Source organism: Anolis carolinensis, chromosome 6 (genome assembly GCF_035594765.1).
Source record: "Anolis carolinensis isolate JA03-04 chromosome 6, rAnoCar3.1.pri, whole genome shotgun sequence".
NCBI lineage: Eukaryota > Metazoa > Chordata > Lepidosauria > Squamata > Dactyloidae > Anolis > Anolis carolinensis.
The window spans coordinates 37,082,995-37,110,760 of NC_085846.1; the positions used below are offsets into that span (position 1 = coordinate 37,082,995).

Sequence of the window (27,766 nt, forward strand, 5' to 3'; positions counted from 1 at the left end):
TTAGAACAACTAGATCTATCAAATACGATTTCAAACAGCCATATTAAATCCAATTTTAGCAGTGTGTTCAGTGCAAAAAAAGAGCAAAATTCATATCATATAGCAGCAACTAGGTTTTCTTTTTTTCAATAAGGACTTGGAAGTTAGTGTGGTGTAATGCTCTGAATACTGAACCAGGACTCCAGGAGACTAGAGGTACATCTAAAGGATGAATTAATGCAGCTTGACGCCACTGTAGTTGCCATGGCTAAAGGCAAAATCAATCATGGGATCAGTAGTTTGGTGAAGCAGAGAAGGTGAAAGATCTCGTAAAACTACAACTCCCTGATTTTATAGCATTAAACCATGACAGTTACAGTGGTGCCAAACTGCATAAATTCTACAATTTAGATGAATCCTAGGATTCAAATCCCTGCTCAGTCATGGAAAACCCACTGAGTGATTTTGGGCAAGTCATATTCTCTAAGCCACAGAAGAAAGCAATGACAAACCCTCTCTCAGTAAACCTTGCCAACCCACCCACACCCACACAAATTAAGGTTGCCATAAGTCAGAAACAACTTGAAGACACACAACAGCAAGAACCTGGGCCCTGGTTATCTGTAGCTTGTTCAAAGAGATGTTGTAAAATCTCACCATGCTCGAGGGCTCTGTTGGCCTTCAGCCTCAACTCTGCTGCCGAGGCCCGTTTGGCTGGCTCCTTCTCAAGGCCAGCTTTAATGACATGGGCAGTGGATGGGTGACAGGAGGTTGGGATTTCTCTCAGGGGAGGCGGTTCCTTGGCTATCTGCAATGTAGAAACACAGGGGGTGTAGAAATGGTAGTTTCAAGAAACAAAGAGTACTCATGGACAGAGAAAGATTGCTCAGAAACTGGCCTGGGGAACCACTGAAAGGAAGGGAAAGATGTGCTAGAAACAAGAGAAAGATTGTAGGTGTCCCACAGTAATTATTTACTCCAGGGAACCCCAAAACAAGGGTATATCCGCCTTTGTCATCTTCATCCCTCCCATTGTTGATCCCTTGTGGTTATTTACAGGAAGTGTACTTACTGCTAAAAGTACTTTTTATTGACTACATTCCTTAAAATCAGTCTGAGAGCAGAAATATTTAAATTAAAAGAGCAGAACCTGAAACCTTCAAGCTCTTATTGGACTATAACTCCCTGTTCACTGGCAGCTACAACAAGCAGGAGTGAGCCCAGAAACATCTGAAAAGCCAATGGACTCTCATTGTTGATTTAAATAAAAGTATGTTCATGACAATGAGCTCACCCCTTCTAATCTGTTAGCAGAATATCAGATCTTTGGCCTACGGTTGTCTCTAAATTCTCAGTGCATGTTTAGTGGTAATAAGAAAGGAGGGATGTATGACAATTAAAGAATGTTCACTTTGTATATATGCTTTTTAATTTTTGAAATTTTATGAATGTGTCAATATATAAAAACAGTTCATTAAAGCAAAGCCTAAAGACCCATGGATTTATTGATGGGCTTTCAGTTTGATTTTATAAAAGGGATTCTCTTATGTTCTTGTATTTCATACATGATTCAAAGATGTATTGTGGATAAACTTATGTGGGGTAGAGCTCAATTTAACATTATTACAAGTTGACAGATACTACAAACACACATGAATATAGTCAGCAGGGGGATCAGAAAATAGGATTTTCAAAGCCATAAATATTCAATTATGGATGTAACTTTCCATCCTTTATGGTACATCTTACATTTTATGCACCTTTTGCCATAAGGTTTAAAGTTTTATCTTCTATGTAATATATATGTTACAATATATTGATGCATCAGGTGAAGAATGTTAGACAATGAGAGCTCATGTCACAAGAGCTCTTCGTTTATTAAAATAGTCAAGACAACTGGGCAGCGTTTTTTGTTAGTTCATTAACATGCAATTTACCTTGAGGCACAAAGGGTAATTGTAATATCGGGTCCAAGGGTGGCAGCCATTCAGGAGATGCAACATCATACAGCAGCTGCTCCAGACATCTGCCTTGGCATTGCACCGCTTTCCCATCACCACTTCGGGGGCCAAGTGGGTTTCGGTGCCAGGAACGTAATCCCCTGGAAATGCAACAGGGGAGAAGGGCGCTCTAAGGTCTTGGTGGGACCTGCTATGTGGATACAACCATGCTAAGCGAGTTTGTAGAAACTCCAACGCTACTGCATATGGTTTGAGCCCTGAAAGGAGACCTAGAACACTGTAGTGGCTAGAGCAAAATGTAGTATTGGGAATAATGTTGAGTGCTGAGAGCAATCACCCAACATGGGCTCAAATCCTTGCTCAGCTACAAAACTCATGCAACTGTTGGGTTAACCACAATCTCTCAGCTTAAATTTACATCACCAAAAATGGTATAAATGCTGGTATAATGTTCTCAAAGGAGAACATCATTGCAGCGGATCCCCAACCTCTGTTTTTAACAGCTGAAATTTCATGAAATAATCTCTCTTCCCCATTTCTATTATTATTATTGTTATTATTATTAATAATAATAATATCCTGCTTTTTCGCTCAACAAAGAAGATTGAAAGCGGCTTACATAAAAAGATTTCAATATAATTTTAAAATATATAAATAGTAAAATAGTAAGGAGAAAAATCAGGAATGACCGAGTTGAAAATCCATTTAACTTTCCTTCTTTTCCTCTTTTTAGTCTAGTTCTAAACACAGTATAATACAGTTAGAACTATGAATCTAATAAAACAGTTTAGTCCATAGATAAGTGCCTGGGTCTTGATTTTACAGAATTATAAATTTTTTAAACTCTGGAAATTCACTTCCATCCCAACGAAAGCTGTGAGACTAATGTTCACTGAAGGGAAATATTCTAAGTCTTTGAACTCAATATTACATATGCAGTAGGACAAAGGACAGGAGTGAGGAATTAGTTTGCTTCAGAAACTAAGAATCAGTTACACCCAAGTACCAAAGGGACAGTAGCACACGTAAGATCCAACAGGGCACTGCTTTGCTGCTTGAGGCTTTAAGTTTATGAAGGTTACTGCTTCAATATATAAAGGTGAATCTTAACTGGTTAATAGCATCAAAGCAGATCAATTCTGGGCATTTCTACCCTTTACAAAGAAAACCGTTCAATGTCTAATATGACAATTTCGAGTAATCAAACACAGATGTAGTGAATGCTTACACACTCATACAGGTTCATAACATTAAATTTTATCCCCTGGATTGCCAATACAGAATGACCAAGAGGACATTTCATGTGCCCCTCTGCAATGGGAAACTCTTGCTGTAGGTGGCTTTGTTTCAGAAGCAAACATATATTCCATGCAATTGCAACTTGCATTGCAACAATCACTGGCATCCCGTTAGTAGATTATGATTTCAACCCACTATTTTGTTTGGTTTCAAGAGTTGGAATTTTGTTCCAACCATGCAACAGTCAACCTCCTCATATAAAACTATCTCATAAACATCACAGCGCTTTGCTTACATTCTGAGTTTGGGGGGGGGGGGGGAGAGAAATAACTATAGGAGACATAACTACAGAAATGTAATTAATTCACACATCTCTAAATGCAGAATCTCAGCCACTGAATAGATAGCAATGAGAACTATGCATATGATTGGATATATACTGTGATTCCACAGAAGCACAAAATCAGAATAGAATATGGAGGCAGAATTTAGCTTCTCATCTCAGTTGATTTAGCAAATTGTCTGGAGGAGAGAAATATGAATCAGGAAAGCCCCTGATTCAAATCTCTCTTCTCCAGACAAATCACACCTCTACCACAACCTAATTCAGAGATCTTAATTAAGCCACATTGATATTAGCATCAAGAAAAAAGTACGTTAATACTTTGACCCACTTTATTTTTGTTAGGTTTTCAAGAAAGTAACATATATGAAGCACTCAGAGCATTAAAAAAGTTTTGGATAAATGTTAAGCATTATAATATTTGTTCTTATTTTTAAAACAATTTTCTAGCCTTCTTAGGATATACCTTGAAGCCTACAATGCCTGCTAAAATCTCAGGAGTCAGTGACTGGCTGAATGAAATCCCCAATACTTGGGAGAAAGGTTTTCTATGCTTTATCCATCTCATCACTATTTGTTTACTTACTTTATTTTTATCTCACCTTTTTCCCAAAATAGGGAGAACATGGCACAATACAAATTAAAAACAAAGCAAATGCATGTAAATATGAAAATGTATTACGCAGAAAGGTCAAATCTACACAATCCATAAAAGGTTGTGAATTGCAGTTTTTAGGGAACTTTTGTTTTAAAAAAATACTAATTTAATAGAATTTTAATTATACCAAAATATAATGCTGTGGGGGGAAAAGTGTGGCATGACATGTTTCGGACTGGGATGGTGCTGGATCTCAGGGCCGGCCCCACTCATGCGGCAGCTGACGCCGCCGCCTCGGGCGCAGGCCCGGGGGGGCGCCGTCAGGCTGGGCGGGAGGCGGGGCACCGCCCTGACGGTGCCCCGCCTCCCGCCCAGTGCGCCCTGGCCCGTCTGGCCTGCTTGAAAAGGCCAGACGGGCGAGCGGGAGTAGCGTGGGAGGCGGGGCCAGCTCTGACGCCGCTCCCCCCCCCGCCCAGCGTGCCTTGGCCCCGCCTCCCACGCTGCGTGGGAGGCAGGGCCAAGGCACGCTGGGCGGGGGGGGAGCGGCGTCAGAGCTGGCTCCGCCTCCCACGCTACTCCCGCTCGCCCGTCTGGCCTTCCTAGAAGGCCAGAAAGCAGCGGAGGTCCCTCCAGGCCGCGATTGCGGCCTGGAGGGACCTCCGCTGCTTTCTGGCCTGGTAGGAAAGGCCAGACGGGCGAGCGGGAGTAGCGGAGGCGGAGCCAGCTCTGACGCCGCTCCCCCCCCGCCCAGCGTGCCTTGGCCCCGCCTCCCGAGGCGTGGGAGGCGGGGCCAAGGCACGCTGGGCGGGGGGGGAGCGGCGTCAGAGCTGGCTCCGCCTCCGCTACTCCCGCTCGCCCGTCTGGCCTTCCTAGAAGGCCAGAAAGCAGCGGAGGTCCCTCCAGGCCGCGATTGCGGCCTGGAGGGACCTCCGCTGCTTTCTGGCCTGGTAGGAAAGGCCAGACGGGCGAGCGGGAGTAGCGGAGGCGGAGCCAGCTCTGACGCCGCTCCCCCCCCGCCCAGCGTGCCTTGGCCCCGCCTCCCGAGGCGTGGGAGGCGGGGCCAAGGCACGCTGGGCGGGGGGGGAGCGGCGTCAGAGCTGGCTCCGCCTCCGCTACTCCCGCTCGCCCGTCTGGCCTTTCCTACCAGGCCAGAAAGCAGCGGAGGTCCCTCCAGGCCGCAATCGCGGCCTGGAGGGACCTCCGCTGCTTTCTGGCCTGCTAGGAAGGCCAGACGGGCGAGTGGGAGTAGCGTGGGAGGCGGGGCCAACTCTGGCCCCGCCCCCCCGCCCAGCGTGCCCTGGCCCCGCCTCCCACGCAGCGTGGGAGGCGGGGCCAGGGCACGCTGGGCGGGGGCGGGGCCAACTGTGGCCCCGCCCCCTCACTAATCGCCATGGCCCCGCCTCCCACGCAGCGTGGGAGGCGGGGCCAGGGCGCGGGAGGCGGGGCCGGTGGCGGGGGCGCTTTTCAGCACCCCCGCTTCCCATTAAAAATTATCTCCGGCCGGCCCTGCTGGATCTCAATACAAGAATGTTAATAGGGCAGGCAGACAACCATACCTTGTATATTATTATTCAAAGCTAGCTTTTAGGATTTAAATCATAATGCTTTGGCCTTTTTAAAATCTGCTGTTGCATACCTGTCATCAAGTAATTTCCCATTGTATCTGGGTGAAGGTGAGCTGCATGACCAAAATCACAGAGGACAGCATGGTTTCCATCGCCGGACAAAACAATGTTGTCAGCTGACAAAGAAAAGGTTGCAGTTATTATCATCAGGATCCAAATGTGTCACAATGACAAGACCTAGTTCTTCTCTTAGGTGGCTAGTCTACTTCTGAAGACATGCACCATTTTAGACTCTTAAGTAGAGGTTAACACAATGGTGTACCCCATATACTAGCATATCAGATCAAATGTCTTTTTAAAAATATATACATCAGAATATTCAGTCATGAAATTCATCACCTTCAATCTGGAGGCATAGGTACATACAAGTTGTCCATACCGGTCAGAAATGTGCCAAATTGCTAGCACTCTGAGAAAAAACATTCTGCCACCCAGAGACTGATTCATTAACAAAGCACATACCTTTTACATCTCCATGGAGAACATTGTGAGTATGAAGATATTCCAAACCCTTCAATGCTTGGCCCAGATAATGAAGTGCTCTGTCCTCTGGCAAGTAGCCACTCTGCTTCAATAGCTGACCAAGTGACCCACCTGAAAGAAAGGATTCCCACAGTCACTATAATTCATTAAACTGGTTATAAGCCGATAGGCGCAACCTGGCAAGCATCTGTAATGAATACTTATGGTCTTTGCCAGCCTATGTGCATTGAACTCATATTATTTTCTTTCTACATTTCTTGCAATAACGTCTCAACATTCCTGAACAGAATGCGACTGTATCATCCGACTGTCATAAAAACAGTCCTAAGAGATCAGACCAAAAGTCTATGTAGCTCAATATCCTGTTTCATACAATGGCCAAAAAGATGCTGATTCTGGGAAGCCCACGAACAGGACCGCTTTCAAGTGGAAAAGAAATGCAATTTAGCTTTTGATCTCTTAATAAACGGCAAGTATTGATATTAAATTTGAAGTAAAATGATCAATTCTAGAGGTCAGCCATGAGTTTTAGAAGATAAAATGGAATAGTAAATAAACTAACAAGACAAAACTGGATTTTCATGGTGGCTTGTTTTACTGATATAAAATATAGGGCTAACTTGGTCTGAGTATTCTTCTGGTCACCAATTCATTTCCAGAGCAGGGTTTGCTACTTTGTCGGTGCAGTAGCCTATTAATAACACTGTTTATGGTGAGGTTATTATTAAACATATCACTTTCTTCTGTCATTGATCACATACCTTCCATTAGCTTCATGAATATAGTAATCCAGAGGCCTTCTTTGACCGCTCCATACAATGGCAAGATATTTTCATGCATCATTCCAGTACATGTTGTCAACTCCTCTTCACGGAAGTGTTCAATTCTCATCTTTAAAGAGGATGATAATGCAATACGGCTCAATCAACATAAAGGTTCCAATCAGTGTAGAAGATAAAACAATGGCTTCCACACAGTATAGCTACTCATAAAGCAGTATCTCATAGATCAGTGCTTCTTAGGCTATCTGATGTGAGAGATCAGCAATTATTTTTCCCAGGGTGCCAGGGAACAGCAACGTATTTGTGCCCATTCACTATAACTGTTTCTTTCCTTGAAACCTACCAGGGATTGGAAGCAAATGGCTCAAGAACTGGCACCAGTCTGGGGACCACCATTTGGCAACAGTGTTTTTGTCCAATATTCTGCTTCATTAAATGAATTAAAGGGTTAGTTTGAATTAGAAGAAACCCTCAGGTAGGATGATGGGACAGAAGTTGTGTAGACAGGTAGGGCAGTTGAGGATTCATAAACTTAGAGGGAAATGGTGCTGCCAGGATATTAAATACAAACCAAATATGGAAGAAAATCAGTAGCTGAGAGACAAGTGGGGGTTAAAACAAGAAACTAAGGAGGAAAAATAACCACTGTGAGGTGGAACAAAATATTCATAAGGTAAAAAAAGAGAACGGAGATAGCCAAGAGACTGTCTGGGTCAGGGTAGACGAACAAAGCCAGATAAAGTTAAAAACAAAATTAGGAAACCAAAGAGTTGAAGAACCAGGTGGTAGATTATAGTTACAGTTAAAGAAAAAGAATCATGAGAACCATCAGACAGAAAAGGAAGTGCTGTGGGTTTCTGGCAGGAAGTGGAGATCCAAAGAAGCATTGGAAGATGCAAAATTAAGGGTGGGGAGCTGAATCTGAAACTTGTTTGTAGGTCTCCAGTGCATAGAGTTGTCTGAGCAACAAGGATGGCAAGCAAATAGGAATCTGAAAGAATTCCAGTAATGCAAACTAACTTTTCAAAGCAGTGTTAAGATTACCATTTTTACAAAGACATTTAAGTACAGTCTGTGTGTTATATGTAAAAATGACCACAGTTCTGGCCAAGCGAAAAGGAAAGTTAAAGAGAGAGCAGACAGAATCTGCTGAAGGAAAATATGAGTCACTTGCATGCTTGCTGCTGCATAATAGTTCAAAAGAGTCTGGATCAGAATATGAGACAGGAAGAAGTAGAGCTCAAATAACTGAGGAACAGATCTGTTAAGGGGGGCAAGAAAACTCAGTTCACAACCAGTGCCTCACAATATATCAGATAATCTAACTGCACTCAGCACCCAGTGCCTTGAAATACAGTCACACCATTCTGTTACTCGAGACCCCCAACTTGTCAATCTAGCTCCTTTCAGTTTACTTGGGCTCAGTTCCAACAAATCTTACATACTCATGTTTAAGTCTAGAAATTGTAGTAAAAAAAAATCGTCAAAAACCTGGGGCAGCTTATCATAGGTCAATGTGATTACTATATCTGAACCCTTATCAAAAAGGGACCTATTCCCTTCTCTGAATTCCTTCAGGGAGAGAAAGCAGTCTAGAAATAGAGTTTTTTTTATTATTATTATTATTATTATTATTATTATTATTATTATTATTATTATTATTTTGTCCAAAACACCTGAAGGGACAAAGTTTGTCCAGGCCTGACTTAAAAAGAAGCATCAACCTCTTCTACTCTCTTTGACGTGCTGATTCTGGACTTTCTGAATACCTGCGTAGCAGTGGTGGCCTTGGCTGGCTGGCCCCATTGGTACTTTCTCTGAAGAATGACCTCATACTTAGGTAAAGGTAAAGGTTTTCCCCTGACATTAAGTCCAGTCGTGTCCGATTCTAGGGGTTTGGTGCTCATCTCCATTTCTAAGCTGATGAGCCAGTGTTGTCCATAGACACTTTCAAAATCCATGCATGACTGCATGGAGCACCGTTACCTTCCCGCCGGAGCAGTACCTATTGATCTACTCACATTTGCATGTTTTCGAACTGCTAGGTTGGCAGAAGCTGGGGCTAACAGCGGACGCTCACTCCACTCCCCGGATTTGAACCTGTGACCTTTCAGTTCAGCAGCTCAGCGCTTTAACACGCTGCACCACCAAGGGCTACTTACCTAGGGCTAATATCAAAACCTGTAATGTTGGCCTTAAAACCTGCCCTCTATTTATACATGAGCATATATGGTAGATAAACACAATCTAAAGGTGAAGTCTGACAATTGAGGCTAAACATCCCTAAGTGTGGATACGAAGCCATCCAAACCAACTATATTGGGAAAAAGCATAGATTGATCAGCTAATGTAAGTTTTAGTATAACTTTTCTCCTGAGCTGTGTAATCAAATCACTGAAAGAATTCAATTCCCACCCCAGAAAATTGCAGTTTTCAGAGTAGGAAAACCCTGTGTTAGTATTTGCATAACTCTATGCATTAACTCTGCCACCACTTGTTCTTAGGTAGAGAGAACAATGCAAGCCTGTCCCAGAGGGTTGCCTTTTGGACTTCACACAAGAGCAATCTTTCCAGCAGAACTTGCCTCACCCACCGCCCACACGAGAAGGCAATGCCAGTGTTTGGGATAGCCATGGCAACGCCTCCTGCCTTGACCTTGAGAGCAGCGACAAACAAGTGACTGCGGAGAGGCACAGCAGCAACTGCTCCACTCCAACCCCCTCCCCTTCCCCGGCTTCAGGGAAACGGGAAGGCATTCTCATTTCCTATAAAGCATTCAATTTCGCTTTCCCTTGCCTGATATACACTTGGGCTCAAAATCAAGCACATTACCTTTTTGGCTGCACACTGAAAGCCTGTCTGCTTGTCCTCCATTTTGTACACTTCCCCAAAGGATCCTGTGCCGAGCAAGCCTTGGAATTTTGTCCAGTGAATGTCTTCGCGGTATTCATAATCCACAGCTTTGAGTTTCTAAGGATTGGTAACAGAACCAAGGATACAATAAAAATACATTAAAGAAGGGTGTTGAACTAAAAAAAGTGTGGGACTGAACATCTATGGTAGGCATGGGCAAACTTTGGCCCTCCAGGTATTTTAGATTTCAACTCACACAATTCCTAACAGCTGGTAAGCTGTTAGGAATTGTGGGAGTTGAAGTCCAAAACATCTGTAGGGCTGAAGTTTGACCATGCCTGATCTATACTAAGGGGTATAATATCAGGAAAAGTGAAGGCATTTCAGAGGCGAAATTATTTTATCCTAGAAAACATTATTTGTATACTGTATTAGGCTGGATGAGGACAGCAAAACGAAAATGACCAAGAGAGATTACATGGATCAGTGGGTCAGAGGTTTGGAACCTGATGATAAAACCTGTTTTATGGAGATACACTCCCCCAAGGACGTAGGTACAAGTCCTAGGACTGTTGGTAGATTCACAGTTGTTACTAAAGATTTAAGAATCCTCTGTGGCTCAGGCTGCTTTTGCCTAACTACAAATGGCCTGCCAGCTATGGTCATTTCCTGTCTAGATTCTTGTAATGTGCTCAAAGTGACTGACACCAAAGCTGTATCTACTTACAGAAAGTGGCTGCTACATTACTGCCAAGAAACTGGATATGGCCTTCTTTGTAGTGGCACCCCACTTGTGCAATTCCCTTCCCCTAAAGATCCAACTTTCGCCAACATCAATGCCTTCAAGCCCAACAGGTGCTTTGGTTTTATTATTTCTAATCATTTTAACTAATTTAAAATCCTCTACATCCAACTGATAATTCAATAGCAGTTTAACGTTTTAAAAGTATTGTCGCTATTGTTTTAAACAGATTGTGAGCAGTCCTTAAATCTTAGATACAGGGAACAACATAATTGTTTTAATTAATAAATATAAAATGCATAACATTACTTTTAAAATAAATGTACACTGCCAAGACATGCCCAGTCAAGGCTCAATATATGGCAATTTAAAAGCCCTAAAGGAGGTTAGGACCATGAGATTTAAGGGAGTGTTTCTCACAGGAAGTACTTGCCCAAAATATCCACATTTGCTATGGAAACCTTCCTCTTTTTCCCACTGAACGTTAGCGATACTAAATCTCAATTTTTCAAGTCCTAACTTGTGTTGAACACAATGCTTTTCATCAAATAGCGTTGGGACATTCACAAATATTTCAGAATTCTACACAATTTTACCCTCTGAATGTTTAGTTATGAGTATTGTCCTGGTTTTAATTCTGTTGATGTGTTTTTATTGTTTTATGTAGTTATGTTTTTAATTTATTGTTTTGTGTTTTAGCTTGTGTTGCTGGGCTTGTTCCCATGTGAGCCGCCCTGAGTCCCTTCGGGGAGATGGAGGCGGAATACAAAAATAAAGTTATTATTATTATTAATATTTACTCCTGCGATAATGGGAAGCCATGTAGCTTATCTTGAGAACAACAAAACTTTAGGAACCTTACATATACAGTTTTACTGTATTTCTTAAATTCTAAGATACGCTTTTCTCCCTATATAAATATCCCATAAAAATGGGGTGTATCTTATGCATTTCTGGTGGTGGTGGTAGTACTGAAATTAGTGTGTACCTTACAATAGACAATGTATTACAACTGAAGAAATATAGTAATTCTATTGTAAGTTCCTCAAGAGGTCAGGAACTCCAAATTCAACCTCAACCAGGAATTAGCAAATTCTAGTTCCATCTGTACTGTGCACATCCCATGCAGATGTAAAAGAAAACCAGGCCTCCACAACCTGTCACCCTCCAGGGATTTGAGGCTCCAATCCCCATAAGGCCCAGCTAGCTTGTCCAATGGTGAGGAATTTTGGGAGCTAAAGTCCCAAACATCTGGAGGGCCACAGATTGTGTAGGCCTGGAGTAGAGCATAGCTTGGCTATGGAACTAGATCCCAGAGGCCTGGCTGGCAGATACATTCATAGTTCTGCTCTAAGTTAAAACCTGGATGTCTATCGAAGCCTTTGGTCTTACTGACTTACTGATTTATTTCCTAGGATAACAGTAATGACTTTATAGTATGAAGGTTAATGGTGGTTGGTGAATTATTGCCTCTTAATGTTTTTACAGTGAACTGCTTTATTGACTGTACTAATGCCAGAGAAATATTGATACATTGTGGACTACAATTTCTCAAATAAATAAATTACCACAAAGCCTAAGAACTTGTCTTTAGCACACAGCCTCAAAATGCAGTGCCCGAAAAGTGCCGTTTGGTGCACTGGCCCCACAATTTTTGAAGACGTTTGCTGTTTAAGCCCTATGTTTGCCTATAGTATGTAAGACAAAAATTGTTTCTTGCAGCATATTTTCACTCAATGTCTGGTGCAAAAGACAATTGATCCACTTCTTGTTCCCATTCGTACATCAATGCTACTATGTGTCCAATAATACAAAATAATGGGAGAGAAGGTCCCATTATGATTGATGTTTGAAATTCACAGAACAGCACTGGTAAACAGCACAGGTAATGTTGTTCGAACTTCTGCTTCTAGGCACAATCATTTTATACGCCTCTCCTACCACTCAAATTAAGCAACATCTCCAAGTAAAGGCTACAACAATCTGAGCGAGCTGGTATACTGCAGAAACTGCAAAACCAAATGAGTTCTGGGAGTCACATTCCAGTGGAAAGGGAGTAGAAACTAAAAGTCTGGAACAAAACCAAAGAAAACATTGGTAGGACCAAAGCAAAATAGGAAGAGCCAAGTGCAGATCTTTTTAACCTGGACCTCTTCTTCAAAGCATAGCTCAAGTCTATGCATGTGTACTCTATAGTAAATTCCAGCACAATATATCTCCTCTTTTCAAACCACAATTTATGTTCCATGTAACAACTTTTCCTGCTTCAACAAGCTCTCTTTTGCATTTTCTAAACTTAAATACCTTTTTCTTTCCAATCACTGATTGGAGATAACAGAAGACACTTGCAGTCTAGTTCAACATAACCAGAGAAAATAGTGTAATATAATAGTGTTTTTTTAGTCTTCTTTTAGAAGAGAAATAAACATTGCTTCTTTCAAAGGGGGGGGGGGGACATATATCCAGAAACATTTTAATTCTGTCTGCAAAACAGGCCTCTCCTACACGGAAATACTTCTAAATTTTTCTGAGCAAACATTTCCACAAAACCCCATTTCAAAGAAAACTAAAATAACAATGAAGATTATGATGATGTAGGGAGAAAGATAGAACATCAAGCAAAAAAAACTCCATTTAGTGCCCCATCTGTTTCTAAAAATGATTTTAGAAGTCCAAAAGCCAAGAAAACCTCATGAAAAGTTCACCTTAGGTTCACCAGAAACACAACACAACACAACACAAACAAGGCATGAACCTGAAGCCAACACACTCCCCTCACCAGAGCAATTCTGTGTTTCAGGGTAAACTTGAGTCCTACATTTTTATATTCTAAACATAATTAATTTATCTAATACTTTTCTAAACTACATAGATAAACCATCGTATCAAGTGAAAACCAGTTACATAAATAAAGTATTGTGTTAAGTGGTTTCATCTACACATCTTAAATCAAGGTCCTACCCATGATGCAGGTTGAATTTCTCATGTCATGACCTATGGTATATTCAAAAACAGATTTTTACTTTATCCATGATGACATTAAAACCTATCATACCTGCTAATTAGATATCTTTTTTTTTCAAACTAAAAGGGGCACAGGGTGCTTTAACTTCTCCATGTATACATTATTTTGCAAACTCTTACCCAGGCCTAACCATGTTAGGTAAGATGCCCTCCTTATTTGAGGAAGGAAGTAATTTGTTCACAGTCATAACTTTGGTTCCAGACCTTTTCTGCTTTGCAAACTTCATATTTACTGAATTACTTCTGACAATATAAGATGGATCTTCTTCAAACTGTTACAATGGCAGATTCTGCCAGTTTTAACTGTCTGTAAAAGAGGCTTCTCCTACATGGAAGACCTGCATTATAGTTTTTCAAAAACAGCTACTGAAAGTCTCATGAACCTACCCTGTATCCCCGAAAATAAGACAGTGTCTTATATTAATTTTTGCTCCCAAAGATGTGCTAGGTCCTATTTTCAGGGGATGTCATTTTTTTTAAGAAAAATTCACTTTTATTATTGAACAAAAAAATGAACATTTATTATATACTGTACAGGGGAAGCATTTCCTCCCATTGACAAGTGTTTTCTTGACTTCGGCCAGGCTCTGCCCTTTACCTTGAGAAGCCTCTGCCAGCAATGAAGACCCTCCTTTGGGGTCAGGGGCCGTCCATCTGTTGGCCCAGCGTTTCTTGGGGCATCTGGGATCAGGATTGGGCCATCAATTAATTTCCTCCCATCGAAGGAAAGGGCTCCACTGCCGCCGTCCCTCTTGCCTGGTCTAACTGGCGAGTGCGGAAGCCCCTTGTAGCAAAGAGGGGGAGGAGGAGCCCAGGGCTCGGCTTCTCCTCGTCAGCAAGCGTGGAGCTTCCCTATTGCTGCCCAAAAGCAGACACTCGCAAGCGGCAGCGGCACTCTGCCAGAGTTTAGTTGGAAGAGGAGGAGGAGGAGGAAGAGGAGGGAGCGCCTTCGTCAGCAGCAGTGGGTCCTTCCTCCTTGGTCTTACTTTTGGGGAATGTCTTATATTTGGCAATTTCCCCAAACCTAAACTAGGTCTTATTTTCTGGGGATGTCTTATTTTCGGGGAAACACGGTATGTTATACTTTTAGGAGCCATCTCATGTAGGTGTCACTCAAATGGCACGTTTCTTTGTCGCCTCACTGTAAAGGCAATGTGCAAATATGCCTCTTTTTGTCTCAGCTCTTTAACCTCTTTTGCCTCTTTTTCATGCCCGACAAGGGAGATCATATGCATAATTTGAATTCTCACCTTCAAGGCCAGTAACCATGCAGTTTGAAAGGGTTAGGGAACTGTGGTTCAAAAAAGTAACTTTTCAGACCTCTAGTTCAAACACAGCCCCAGATATGGGTTCTTACAGAATGCAATATAATCTATCCCGAAAGCCCCAACATTTTTGCACCTGAAGACTCACTTCAATAAGTAGTACACCTTCATTTTCATTAATCTCTTGAGGCTTCGCTTTTGAACTCAATCCATCTTCCTTCCATGTCTTCACCAAACAAGCTAAGTTTCTTGCTTCCCCAAGAATAACACTTCCCTTCAAGGCATCCACCAAAAACTCATCCATAGAAAGCTTGTCTGGTGGTGTTTTTACAGACTGAAGGCTGCATTTGGAGAAGTTATGTTCCAAGGTCAGGTCTGACAGGCGATTCTTGACATTGACACAGGAGAGGTCATCGAAGAGATATGTCCCCAGTGGACCAATTTTCAAGGCAGGAATCAAGGCATCATAGCCATGGATATAAGGAGGGAACAGGTCACAAGGGAAAGGGTGGAGTGTTTTTGACTGAGGGGCAAAGTTGTCAAGAGTGTGGGATTTCCAAACATGGCTCAAGCACTGAGCAGGACTAATCAGCTTGTGCAATTCTAACTTAGACTGGCTCTTCAGCAAGTTCAGATTGTGAGCATGGTTGGGTTTCTTGAAGCAATGGGGATCACAGCCTAAATCTTTAAGTGGTTCTGAATGCCATGAGGTGTTCCCGAAAGGGGTGTCCAAGCAGGAGTCATCCTCCTGGAAAGAAAGAAAAAAGAAATAGCTGAATAACAAACCACATGAGCACAACTGCCCTTAAAATACAAGCCCCACTGAACTGGTCTAGCAAAGTTATCTCAATACATTCAAGAATCAGTCCTACACAGAGCTGAAAATGCATTTCAATGTGGAATTATTTAGTGCTCTACCTGGATATGATTTGATGTGACAAAGAAGATATTTCACCTGCACTGGGAGACAGCTCTCCTGCTCTGGAGTCCTTGGCTTCTGAGTTAGGGAGGTTGCTCCCTCGAATGACTTGAATTGAGTTTTCTTCTTCCGCCGTTTCTTCCGGGACTTACTTCGGTGTATGCCCTTCCAATAAGCAGGTGCCATTTTCCCCTCGGTTGCATGGGCCACATTGTTTGGGATCTGGTCAAGGCTGCAAGATCGGCTGCCAGAGAAAAGGGTATGCATTGCAAGGAGATTCAACTTTTTTAAAAATATAAAAAGGAAAGGGGACCTCAATGCATTATACACCAAGAGGTATAAAGCACAGTAATATATAAGAAACTATAGAATAAAAAATAATGGACAATGCCTATAATGTACAATTTAAGACATTGTGTAAATAAAAATGTGTGCAAACAGTTTTAGTCTATTTTTTACAATATATTTTGCGTTTAAGTTCCAAAAATAGTACAAAGCCTGTATCATTTGGAACCCTTATATGAGGACTCTTAATTACTGGAATAATAGGCAAGTGCTATGTAATGGCACATCTCACAAGGGGAGAAAGACTGCCTTACATTGAGTAAATAGTAGGGAATGGAGAGATCCCAACAAAAAATGGGCAGGAAAGAAGCAAGAAGTTTGCTGCAGTTAATCAAAGAACTGCCTGTATAGTAAGTGGTGACAAAAATGCCTCTCCCTTTTCAACATTTTTAGAGTTAATGTCAAATATAGCAAAAGTCTATTCAGAGTGAGGGGAAAGCAATGGCTTTACTTGCTCTTAGTAGTGATGGCATGTTAATTATGGGATTTCTGATTGGCTGTGATTGTTAAAGGAAGTAGAAGAACCACTAAAATAGTGATGATTGGGAACAGGGTGTGTGGAAAAAAATAGGTTTCAAACTGTAATGGACAACAGCAGAAAAATGAACTGAAAGATAGTGTGCTCCTTGCTCTGTAAGTGCTTTTTTAAACTTCTGATCATAAAAGGACAATCTATATATTCTGCATTTTTATTAGAACTCTAGCACTACGGAACTATCAAAAGTAATCCTCAAGTATGACACAAGGGTGTCAGGGGAAATTTCCCTCTTTAACTGTACTATTTTTTGTTCCTACATCTCACTCTCTGCCTCTTCCTTTTCTTTCCATTATTCAGAAATTTAATCTTCTTCAGCAATTTGCCAGATAGTAGCACAGGATTCCAGGTTGCATTTATCAACCATGTAGATTGCAAGCCAGGTACAAACTGGAAGCACAGTGAAGAACACAGCTCAACTATTCCTGCAACTGTATGTTGCAGAAGAATAACAGTAATAGTAAACAACTTGCTCTCAGGGAAGATTGTCTCCAAAAAAAACTTCAGACCATCTTTCAGCATCACTGTTTTAAATCACTGTTAGCACCTTGACTGAAATAAATATTTGTGCACTGTACTTTCGAGCAGTGCAAAAAACACTCATTAATTTGAAAAACTGTATGTGGCACACTGTCCAAATATAGGAAGTTAGCCTGAAGTAAAAAATGTATGTTTCTGATCCAATGCGGTTATCATCTTTGCCTACAACTGAAATTTGTAATCCTATTGCACAGAGGTCTTACTCACTTGTATCGCTTGGTATCAGCAATAAATGGCCTCTCTGAATAGGTGGGGCTGAACTCCTGGCTGATCTCACCTAGGGAAAATCAAACAAGGTCAACAGAAGCTCAAATGAGGCAGAATTCTCCATAACCACATTATTTTTGGGAAACTTGTTTTGCCTATAACAAGGAACAGTACAGGGTCTACAACCTAAAAGTCAGACAACAAGCATTCTACCAGTGTGTTTGAGTGACAGTGGTAAGACTGGGGAGTCAAAATTCTGCGCTAAAACTATTCAAGCCAGAATTTAAACAGTTGCACAACTAGTTTTAACTAACCAATGGCGCTTGGGGCCTATGTTTTTTAAAACACATTTAAACTATATTACAAGCTACTTCTGAATTTGAATGAGCTTATAAAATGTTGATAGCATGATTTGGAGAACAGGAGAATAGTAGTAATGAGATTTTCCAAAGTCTTCCCTGGTATTGATGTCAGGCTGACTGGACAGTAATTATTTGGGTTCTCCTTTTTTTCTTTCTTGAAGGGTAGACATTTGCCCTCCTCCAGGCTTCTGGGACTTCTGTTCTCCAAGAATTCTCAAAGATTATTGACAGTGATTCTGAAATCATTTCTGTTAGTGCCTTCAATAGTTCACTTTTAAGAAACTCCCACCCATCATTAACTCCATTCTCTTTTAGTATTCCTGTCCATGGAATCATGCTCAGTAGTTTCTTAAATTTACTGAAGTCAGCTTTCCTATAGTCTAGAATGCATGTTTGGCTTATCTTAGTTTCCCCCTTCCTTTGTATCACAAACTCCAGGAGCGCATGGTCACTCCAACCACTTCTACTCCATTGACCAGGTCCTCAGTGTTAGTTAGGATCAGATCGAGAATAGCTGACCCTCTTGTCTCTTCTACATTATGGACAATAAAACTGTCTGCAAGGCAAGTGAGGAATTTGTTGGACTTTGTACTCTTGGAAAAGCTTGTTTTCCAACAAATATTATAGTTGAAATCCCCCATTACTACTATATCTCTTCTTTTTGGATGTTTGGTCATCTAGTCAAGGAAGGCTTCATCCAGTTCCTCAGTCCGCTTTGCAGGTCTGTAGTAGACTCCCACAACTTTTTCAGGACACATTCCCTTAATTCTGATCCAGATGCTCTCAATCTGGTTTCCAGGATTGAAGTGTTGCATCTCTTTACAGGTGTAAATACTTTTGACATATAATTCTCCTGTTTGGTCTATTTTCTGAAAGAAGTTATATCCCTCCATTGCTACATTCCAATTATAGGACTCGTCCCACCAGGTTTCAGATACGCCTATCACGTCGTAACTGTCCTGTTGTGCTAAAAGGTGAAGTTCATCTTGTTTATTTCCCATTCTCTGGGCATTAATCTAAAGATATCTAATCATGTGGGACATTTCTCTTAGCTGTTTGAGATTATTGTCTTCTCGCTGCTTGGTACTTGTTGGGTTTGTCCAGCCCTCTCTTTAACCCTTTAGCTGTTCACTCCGGATCTTGATAAACTATTGTTCCTAAGGATATAACACAGAAAAGTATAGTTTCCCATTCCCCACTTACATTCTGCCTGGGCAATAATGGAGATTGAGGCTAAGCTCCCCTTTTCATTGTCTTCCTTGGCAGTTCCCTTAGCAATCACATCACTTAGGATAGTCCATGGGCCCTGGAACACATGCTTGTCTGGATCCTCTACTTTGCAGACACTGTTGGTTTTTTCTTTTGCAACTTTCTGTTGCCCTTTGCCCATAGGAAGTTCCTTTGGATGTCCGATAGCTGGGACTGAAGTGTCTTGGCAAGCAATTTCCATCACTGCCATCTCCTAATTTCATCAGAGTGCTGAAAAACAAATTTAACAAAAAGCAATATTGCAAATAAGATTTCAATTATTTATTCTTACTTATTGATATTGCTCCAAGCTCTCCACAGCTACTCTTTTTTGTAAAAAAAAAGAAAGAAAGAAGAAGTAGTAAAAAGGTTTCTGTAATGTGCTGTCTAGCAACTGTCAGCAAGACACAATCAATTCTCAAACCATTAAATACTCTGGAATCCAAATTCAAGAGAGCACTGTGGGTATTTGACAGCAAGGCACAACACTTGAAAATCAACTGAACCCTTGTCAAAGTTAAGCCAAACACTTCTGCAACATTTTCTACAGAAGCTATTTACAGTTTTTATACATTTTGTTAAAGCGTCCATCTAAAAGTCACCCTATCCCAAGAGAAAGGAAAGAACACATGTCTTAAAGTGGTCATTAGCAAAGCTATAAAAGGGATAAGAAACAAAATGTTGCAGTATATTCCCAGAACTTTAAAATTTTCTGTTGTACAATATTCAAGTCAATCTGAAACATGAACATTATATCCTTGTCCATGCCTCATTTGGGGAGGAAAAATTTCACCCAGTATGGGTGCCGAGTGTGTATGTGCATATGAGAGAGATCTCTTTGTCATGTATGTGATATCAAGACTGAACTACACAGAGCAGCCCCATTCTTACCTCATGTATTACAATATTCAGAGCTGTGAATGCCCAAACAGGGCAGCTATTTCCCCCTCTTTCAAGTTTATGAATCATAAATTAAGCTGATGGGACAGTCTGCCAAATTCTGGTTACGTATGCTTCACTAGCTACATATGGAGATGAGAACAAAACATAAAAAACTATTAAGAAATATTGATGTGCAGCTCTGAAATTTAGATGACATGCATTGCCCCTTTTACATTTCTTATCTGGTGCCCTATCGCTGACAGCCTTACAAATTAGGACATTCTTTTCTATTTTTAGAAGGAATGAGCATATCTGTGAGGGAATTAATTCTAGCCCTTCTTTGAGCATGCTTCCAGCAAGTGACCTTTCCCTGCACTACCACTATATCAGGGAAAGCACTGGCAAACATCTGGACTTTGCACATTGCTGGGGCAAAGCAGAGTCTCCTGACACTAGCAACAAACATCACATAACACAGGTATTATGTGCTTCTTCAAGCTATGAGAAACAGACTGTAATCTCCAGACTGGCAGCAATGATGCAACCACACCAGGAAGGGTGTAACTGTGTTTGGGGCTCAGCTAATGGCCTTGAAATCAATTATTCCATGCTCCTGTTTCCCCTTTCTTCCTTGTAAACACACATATATGCAAACTCTTTATACGGTGTTTTGTTACCAAATGTGTGAAAAATTCAGGTATTCCCCAAGCGCACAGATACCATACAGGTGTTTTTTCATTTGACAACACAGCTGTCAGCATAAAGAGGAGGCTTAGCTCACTATTCAGAAGGAATGATGGTGATAGCCTGATTGGGCCTTTAGGTATATAAATACTAGCCAGCTGTAACCCGTTCCAGTGATTGAAATCTCTCTGCTGCTTCAGTTCTTGTTGTATGTCTTTCGGGCTGTGTGGCCATGTTCCAGAAGCATTCTCTCCTGACGTTTCGCCCACATCTATGGCAGGCATCCTCAGAGGTTGCCTGCCATAGATGTGGGCGAAACGTCAGGAGAGAATGCTTCTGGAACATGGCCACACAGCCCGAAAGACATACAACAACCCTGTGATTCTGGCCATGAAAGCCTTCGACAACACATGCTTCAGTTCTCTTTGCTGTTCCTTTTTTTGCAATTCAAAAGAAAACTTTGTATAAATGGTATTCCTGGAATAGACACACTATAGAGCAGGAGATGGGAACAAACTGTAGCCTACATGTGGCCTTCAATCACCTTTCATTGTAAGATGGCAAAAATTTATGCAGGGTCTGGGAAATACCAGAATCAGCAGGGTTTTCTTTAATAGGTAAAGGTATTCCCCGACTCTGGGGGTTGGTGCTCATCTCCGTTTCTAAGCCAAAGAGCCAGCGTTGTCCATAGACACCTCCAAGATCATGTGGAGAGCTTGACTGCATGGAGCACCATTACTTTCCCACTGGAGCAGTACCTTTTGATCTACTCACATTGTATGTTTTCGAATTGTTAGGTTGGCAGAAGCTGGGGCTAACAGCGGGTGCTCACCCCACTCCCCAGATTCGAAACACCACCTTTCAGTCAACAAGTTCAACAGCCCAACAGCTTAACCCGCTGCGCCACCGATGCCATGACACAAAATGTCACTTCTAAGATCATTATTTCCCCACTGTTTATGTTTATGAAAAAGCAAACGCTCAATATCAATCAAACATTATTCTGCTTCAACAATGCACTGATGGCTTTCTGACGTATCTACATAGCAAAGGTTAAGAAGGGAAGGTTTTAACTCCGTTGCTATTAACAGAAATGGGGAGGCCAGTGAAAACATCACGGAAGACATTTCAAAATTTGACTGAATAATCCCAGTTGGAGATACTGCTAAGAGTTACCTGAGGCACTGCTGATAAAATTACTGACATTAGAAAAGGATGATAAATTGGTAGAAGGCTCTGTGAAGTCAAGGCCAAATTAAGATGATTAAGGTTTGGATTATTCTGGGAGCGATGTCAGAGAAATTAATTAAACAGAATAAAGAATAGTGGAGAGGAGACTAGAATCCACAAAAGGATCTCAACATAGGTGTGGTTCCTCATACTTCACTCTTTAGAGTGAAGGATTGAGGACCCCTGTCACTTGTCAGCTCCTCTGGATTCTGGGGTTTCATTGTCACCTTCCGGTCACCTAAGAATCTAATGTGTGACTTTGAGGTGAAATCAAGGTAAAATCTTAAATGCAACCAATAGTATCAAAAATCTTTACATATGATTTTCTGCCCTGCAGCTTCAGCGACACTATCACCTGATCTCCTGCATTTTCATTAAATTAACATAAGATATTGATAATATCAGAAATATTGTGAGATTTAAAAGTTATTGGGGGGAAAAAGAGGACGCATACTATAGCCTTCTCCTTCACTATACTGTAACTATAGTCTGTGGAGGGCCTGGATCAATATCAACAATTGAACCCTTAGCATTTTGTTAGGTACTTCTTGAAAATTCCTAAGGTTCAAGCAAGTGAGGATGGAAAATTAAAGACTCTAGGTATGCTTCAGTCAGTTAATAATTTAAAAAATAAATGGAGAGTTATAACATCTAATCAGGACACCAGAGTGTGGCTACTTCTGCAACTATCATTTTCATGCTGTTAAATTCTGTATCTAAAAATATAGCTGTAGAGAAAGCATGTGACTGACAACCAGGCAACCTCTTCTCTAAGTAATAGGCACCAGGAGACATCAATGACTGTTCAGCTGCTAACAGCTACACACATCATTACTTCATTATCACCTATGTTTCTTTATCTTTGTTAAGCCTCCTCAGTCAGTCATGAGGGTTTCCCAACAAAACCAGGTACTTGTAAGAACCAACTGCAACCCCACATCACATAGGTTGGTGGGCCAGTTGGCCTCATTTCACAAGCAAGATACAACCTAGTATGTCACCTGCGACTCTACTTTTTCCGGGTCTACAGAAGTAAAGCAGGTCCTCTGGTTGTCATCTTTCCCTCCAGGTTTCTCCTCAGCAGAATCTATGCAGGTAACCTTGTTTGTCTTTACTTAAGGATTAAAACTATTTTAATTCCACCCTTCTAGAAATAAAATGTCCAAAGTGTCTTACAGCATATTTATGCAATTAAAAGAACAAGAACAACAGTATGTATGAAGAAAGTTAAAATGTATTCAGATTTCTAAAATACTCAAACCAACCAGTAAGCTAAAAATGTACCAAGAACGAAAACACTGCAACAAAAAGCAGTTCAAGAGAGATCAAGTTGTTGTGGAAGTGAATCTAGGCATCAGCTGCAGACCTTAGATGTGAATCAATAAACCGGCTTCTAGCTCTTGATTCTTTCAAAACTGTCTACTGATTTGGCACCAAATTCCAGTTTCTGCCTGCAGACCTGCTTCTGCATGTTTCTGCTGCCAGCTTGGTTCCTGGAAAGAACACCCACGCTCCAGTTCCTGACACCAACAATGCTCTTTCAGCAGGAAAGTTTGCCTCATTCTTTGTTCCTAGTTGTAAAGCATTCAGGTATTAAATTGGTTTAATTCAGCTCAACTTCAATTTCTGCAGTAGCATTTCAAATAGCCAAGGCAGGCCTAGAAATAAACACTATGTAAACTGCAGAAAGGAAGTTAAACCTCGAAAGTGAAACTAGCTTGCTAGACTCCCCTTTTCTTGGAAAACAGTGGGATTCATATTCTCACATAGAAATACTTCCCTTTAGCAAGACTCAGTTTCTTGCCTTTGTTAAAACTGAACAGGAAGCAGAAGCGCTCCTTTTAAAAATAACATTCAGATGTCCGTTCTAAACCAAGTTATAAAAATATTACCAACAATTTGGGTGTGCGGATTGTTCAGCAGCATTTTCAACCTACGGGGATTACCACCTTGGTTATCCAGGCTATAAGATACATGAGACAGTTTGGGGACAATAAGCACTCTATTCCTCTCCCCATTTTGTTGGTAGTGAAACCATCTCCCCCTGCCACATCCCCTTCTGCCTTGTATGATTCCAATGGCTGCCCCACAAATTCAGGGACTCACTCCCTCCTTAGAAAAACACATCCTTCCTATTTGGGCAGACTAACAAATGTCAAAAATCCTCTTATATAAAATAGGCAGGTAGATGTTAAACATGTGCTGGAAAATTAACCATGTTTCACTGATCATATTAATGAGATGACATTTTACATTTCAGGTAAACTATAGTATTTCAAGAATCATTTACCAACACTATATGAATTTTCCAAAGGCCTATAACTGGTCTCAAGAATCCTGTTTTTGGTCACTGAGCTGGATTTAACCTTAGCAAACCATTGGATTTGGCTCCAGACCTGCTGCTGAGATGTGAAAATTCCACTGGAACATGTTATATCAGAGAAGCAAGTATAATGTGAAACTGCCAGACATATGGACTTTAAATTCTAACAAAACAGCCACTCCCAACTTCCCACATGACCTTTACAAAACAGAAACTAAAATAACATAAATGGATGTTTGCATGAATTCTGGGTGTGCATATGCCCTCAAGCCACCTGTTGACTTATGCTGTCTCGTGAAAATTTCATAGGATTTTCTTAGGAAAGGAATATTCAGAGGTGGCTGTACAAGTTCCTTCTTCTGTAATATAGCCTATAGCACCTGGTATTCATCAACGGTTTCCAATTCAAATACTAACATTGGCTGACCCTATTTAGCTTCTAAGATCAGACAGGATTTGGTGCCTTTAAGCCCTAACATTAATTCTGGCCAGTGTTTTGTCTACTCCCCCATCTGCAGCCATGATCTGCTTTCTCCTGTTACTGTTTAATATTAAAAGAGGAATGAGTAATCAATGACTCATTCTCTGCCAAACAAGCTGTAATACTCCCAGTGCCAAGATGAGGCCAAGAGAGTTTATCCTTACAAGTGGGAAACTACAGTTTGTATCAGTTTCCAATCCTGTGGAATAAAGTATAGCCTGCAGTCCACATACCCATTTTTGTGGATCCCCAAACTCCATTCATCTGGGTATTCAGTGACAAATCAGCCCCAAGTGGCAGATTGCTTCTCCTGAAGGGTCTTAAGAAAATGCAGATTTGCCTGACATCTTAAAAATTCCTGACAAATCCATGTCACAGTTGGGAGTGACTTCTTGGTACAATTTTTGGTTTAAAAAAAATCAACAGGTGCACAGGGATGAACATTTAGATCCTGGTGCAGTTGACCATCCCCACTGTAAAATTTCCTTTCCAGATAGTCTGGAAGCTTCACCTGGCAGCCTGCCTCATGAGGACTTGATCTAAATGTGAGGAAGAAATACATTAACTCTATGACAGTTGTTTATTGTTCATCTCAACTCCATTTATTCATAGACAGAGACTGCTAATGCGGCTCCTCAAATCCCACAATCAGCATCTCAGTTTTTAATCCAAACAAACGCATGGCAAAAGGTTGGGGAGAAAGCAGCTGGCTAGGCCAGCTGGGGGATTTTGTGAGTTCTTGTACAAAATACAGCTTTCTACTTTTGGAAGCCAAACAAGGTTACATTTTCTACATGTGCTGCTACACTATAAAAACCTTGGGGCCTTCATGTCACATTAAAAGTATAATCATATTTAGCATATCTGTATTCTTCCTCATCCTGTGTTTTACTTACTAAGTAAGTTTCTGCAACTCACCCGTTCCCCCTATCTCATCACCCCACTTTCCTCAGGGCCATATAAAGTGTAGGAAAGACTCCGTGGAAGTTGCCCCTCCCCCAAGCTACTCCTTTTCTGTCAGCTATTTGATAACAATTCCTTGCTGCAAGTGACCATGCATAATAACATGTATAGTACAGATTTGTCTGACTAACACTACTTCATGGGAAGGATCAGACACAGTATTTGCAAATAACCAATAGTGGAATATGCATATTCCCATTTTTAATTTAAATACATCTCCTCCAGAAGCAGACAGGAAGCATCTGGCAAGCAACCGCAGCGACTATTTATTCATCAGAACACTGAAACTCACATGCCCCGTACACTTAAAAAACACTAAAAATGCAAGTAAGATTTCTTTAAGAGCAATGCAGATAGATATGTCATGAAGGCGCATTCAGAATTTCTTTTTTGGCAATGAAGGATCTTAAGGATTTTACAGTACAATATAGATCCCTTAACTAGATTTAATATAATTCTTAACTGGACAAGGAAGCAAATCCTGGGCACCCAAAATTTAACCATCTGCATTGAGTGATATAATTTTCACAACCATTTACCAAAATGTGATGTCTCAAAAGGGAACTCTGAAGAGATATCAGAAGTAAAGATTTATGTGTCCTGTGTACCTCATCCCTGCCCTCAGCCTGCTAAGAAAATAAATATTAACTGAATCCCCATCCTCTATAAAACTGGCTTTAAGCATGAAAGGAAAAGAGCAGCCTTCCTCATCCTGACACACTCTACCTCTTTTGAACAACATATCCCAGCACACAGCTTCTGAAAGACTGAACATGTTGACAAGAGTTAATGGAAATTCATTTTCATAACATCCAAATGACACCAGATTGGAAAAGTCTGTATATAGTTCTGTTCATATCCATGCTTCGAAAAGGATATACCTCTTTTACTTTTACCTAATGCAACATCTATACAGACATATCAGACCGCACACAAACGACACATGTCAGTCTGCTTTCTTAACAGGCTCCAGGAAACCAAATAAAATCAGAAGTGAAAACCTACTGAGGCAAAATAATGATTCTTTCACCTTTGTCAAAATGGCAATTCGCTGGTGCTAACTGATATAAGCAATTAAGTGCTGCCATTGCATTCAGGAAAGACAAACCATTTATTAAAATGAAATTAAGAATGGGAGGAGTCTGTTTTACTTCTGCCTATGTCCTCAGGGCAAATTTTCTTCAACTTGGAAGATCAGTTATCACATACACTGCACCATCTCTCATGGATTTAAGGAAATAAACACATGTACGGTAATTGCATGTGGTTGTGTACTCCTGCAGGGCATAGTGTTAGATTTTATGGCCATTGCGGTCTCTTTCAATTCTATGATTCAATGGGTATCTTGAGTAAATAAAATCTATCTCCAAAGTGACCAGATGAGGGGGAAAATTTAAACTGAAAGATAACTGATATGTCTTCGTTTTCCACAGTTGATATATACATACATATATACATACATATACATAAGGACAGTAGGCTAGCAATGTTTGTATAAGTTATTTGCAAGGTTGAAACATACACTAATTTTTGAATCTACCATATCAAGTCTGAAGACCACAAAGACACAACATACACTGGAATTACAATTTATATATCTCACTCTGCACATTCACTAGCCTAACTGGCGCTCTCCAAATGTGTTGGATGACAGCTCAAACCAGCCAGGAGTAGCCATCTACACATCTGGAGGGCATCAGTTTAGGGAGGATTGTTCCATATTTGCATAATAGGATAGGAGAGTTTGGACCTAGGGTCCAAAGGAATTGACTGAAATATCTTCCTCTGATCTGAGAAGCCTGACCCTGGCCTCTTGTTAGTTTTGAGCTTCCACTGCATACTGATGGGGTTTGAGGGACATTTTCCACAATATTACTCCCAGTATGCATTTTTTGTTTGATTACTTTGAAATTTACTTCATAATCAGAAAGTCACATCATTTGCTGGTCTTCAAATTACGAATGATAAAAACAGGACCAAAAGACCAAAGTAAGATCCAAACATACACGCAGTTATTCAGATCAAGGCTCACTGTTTAATGCAGGAATTCAGCAACATGTGGCTCCCAGTGTTGTTGTATTCCAGCTGCCAGCAGTCCTAACAAGCACAGCAAATAGGGGGAAATAATGGGAACTGCAGTCCAACAAATCTGG

The 27,766-nt window shown here is 41.0% G+C and overlaps 1 protein-coding gene across 1 annotated transcript in view; it reads right to left on the reverse strand.

The window, feature by feature from the left end:
- Positions 1 to 27,766, reverse strand: part of map3k14 (mitogen-activated protein kinase kinase kinase 14) — a 41,058-nt gene that overhangs the window by 9,727 nt on the left and 3,565 nt on the right. The window contains exons 2-11 of the mRNA XM_003222529.4: positions 19,006 to 19,281; positions 17,441 to 17,510; positions 15,850 to 16,057; positions 15,043 to 15,642; positions 9,843 to 9,980; positions 6,990 to 7,119; positions 6,208 to 6,339; positions 5,757 to 5,861; positions 1,917 to 2,080; positions 637 to 787 (exon numbers count right to left, since the gene is read on the reverse strand). Coding sequence (XP_003222577.2) covers positions 637 to 787; positions 1,917 to 2,080; positions 5,757 to 5,861; positions 6,208 to 6,339; positions 6,990 to 7,119; positions 9,843 to 9,980; positions 15,043 to 15,642; positions 15,850 to 16,057; positions 17,441 to 17,510; positions 19,006 to 19,261 — 1,954 coding nt within the window. The 5' untranslated portion in view covers positions 19,262 to 19,281. The remainder of the gene's footprint in view (positions 1 to 636; positions 788 to 1,916; positions 2,081 to 5,756; positions 5,862 to 6,207; positions 6,340 to 6,989; positions 7,120 to 9,842; positions 9,981 to 15,042; positions 15,643 to 15,849; positions 16,058 to 17,440; positions 17,511 to 19,005; positions 19,282 to 27,766) is intronic.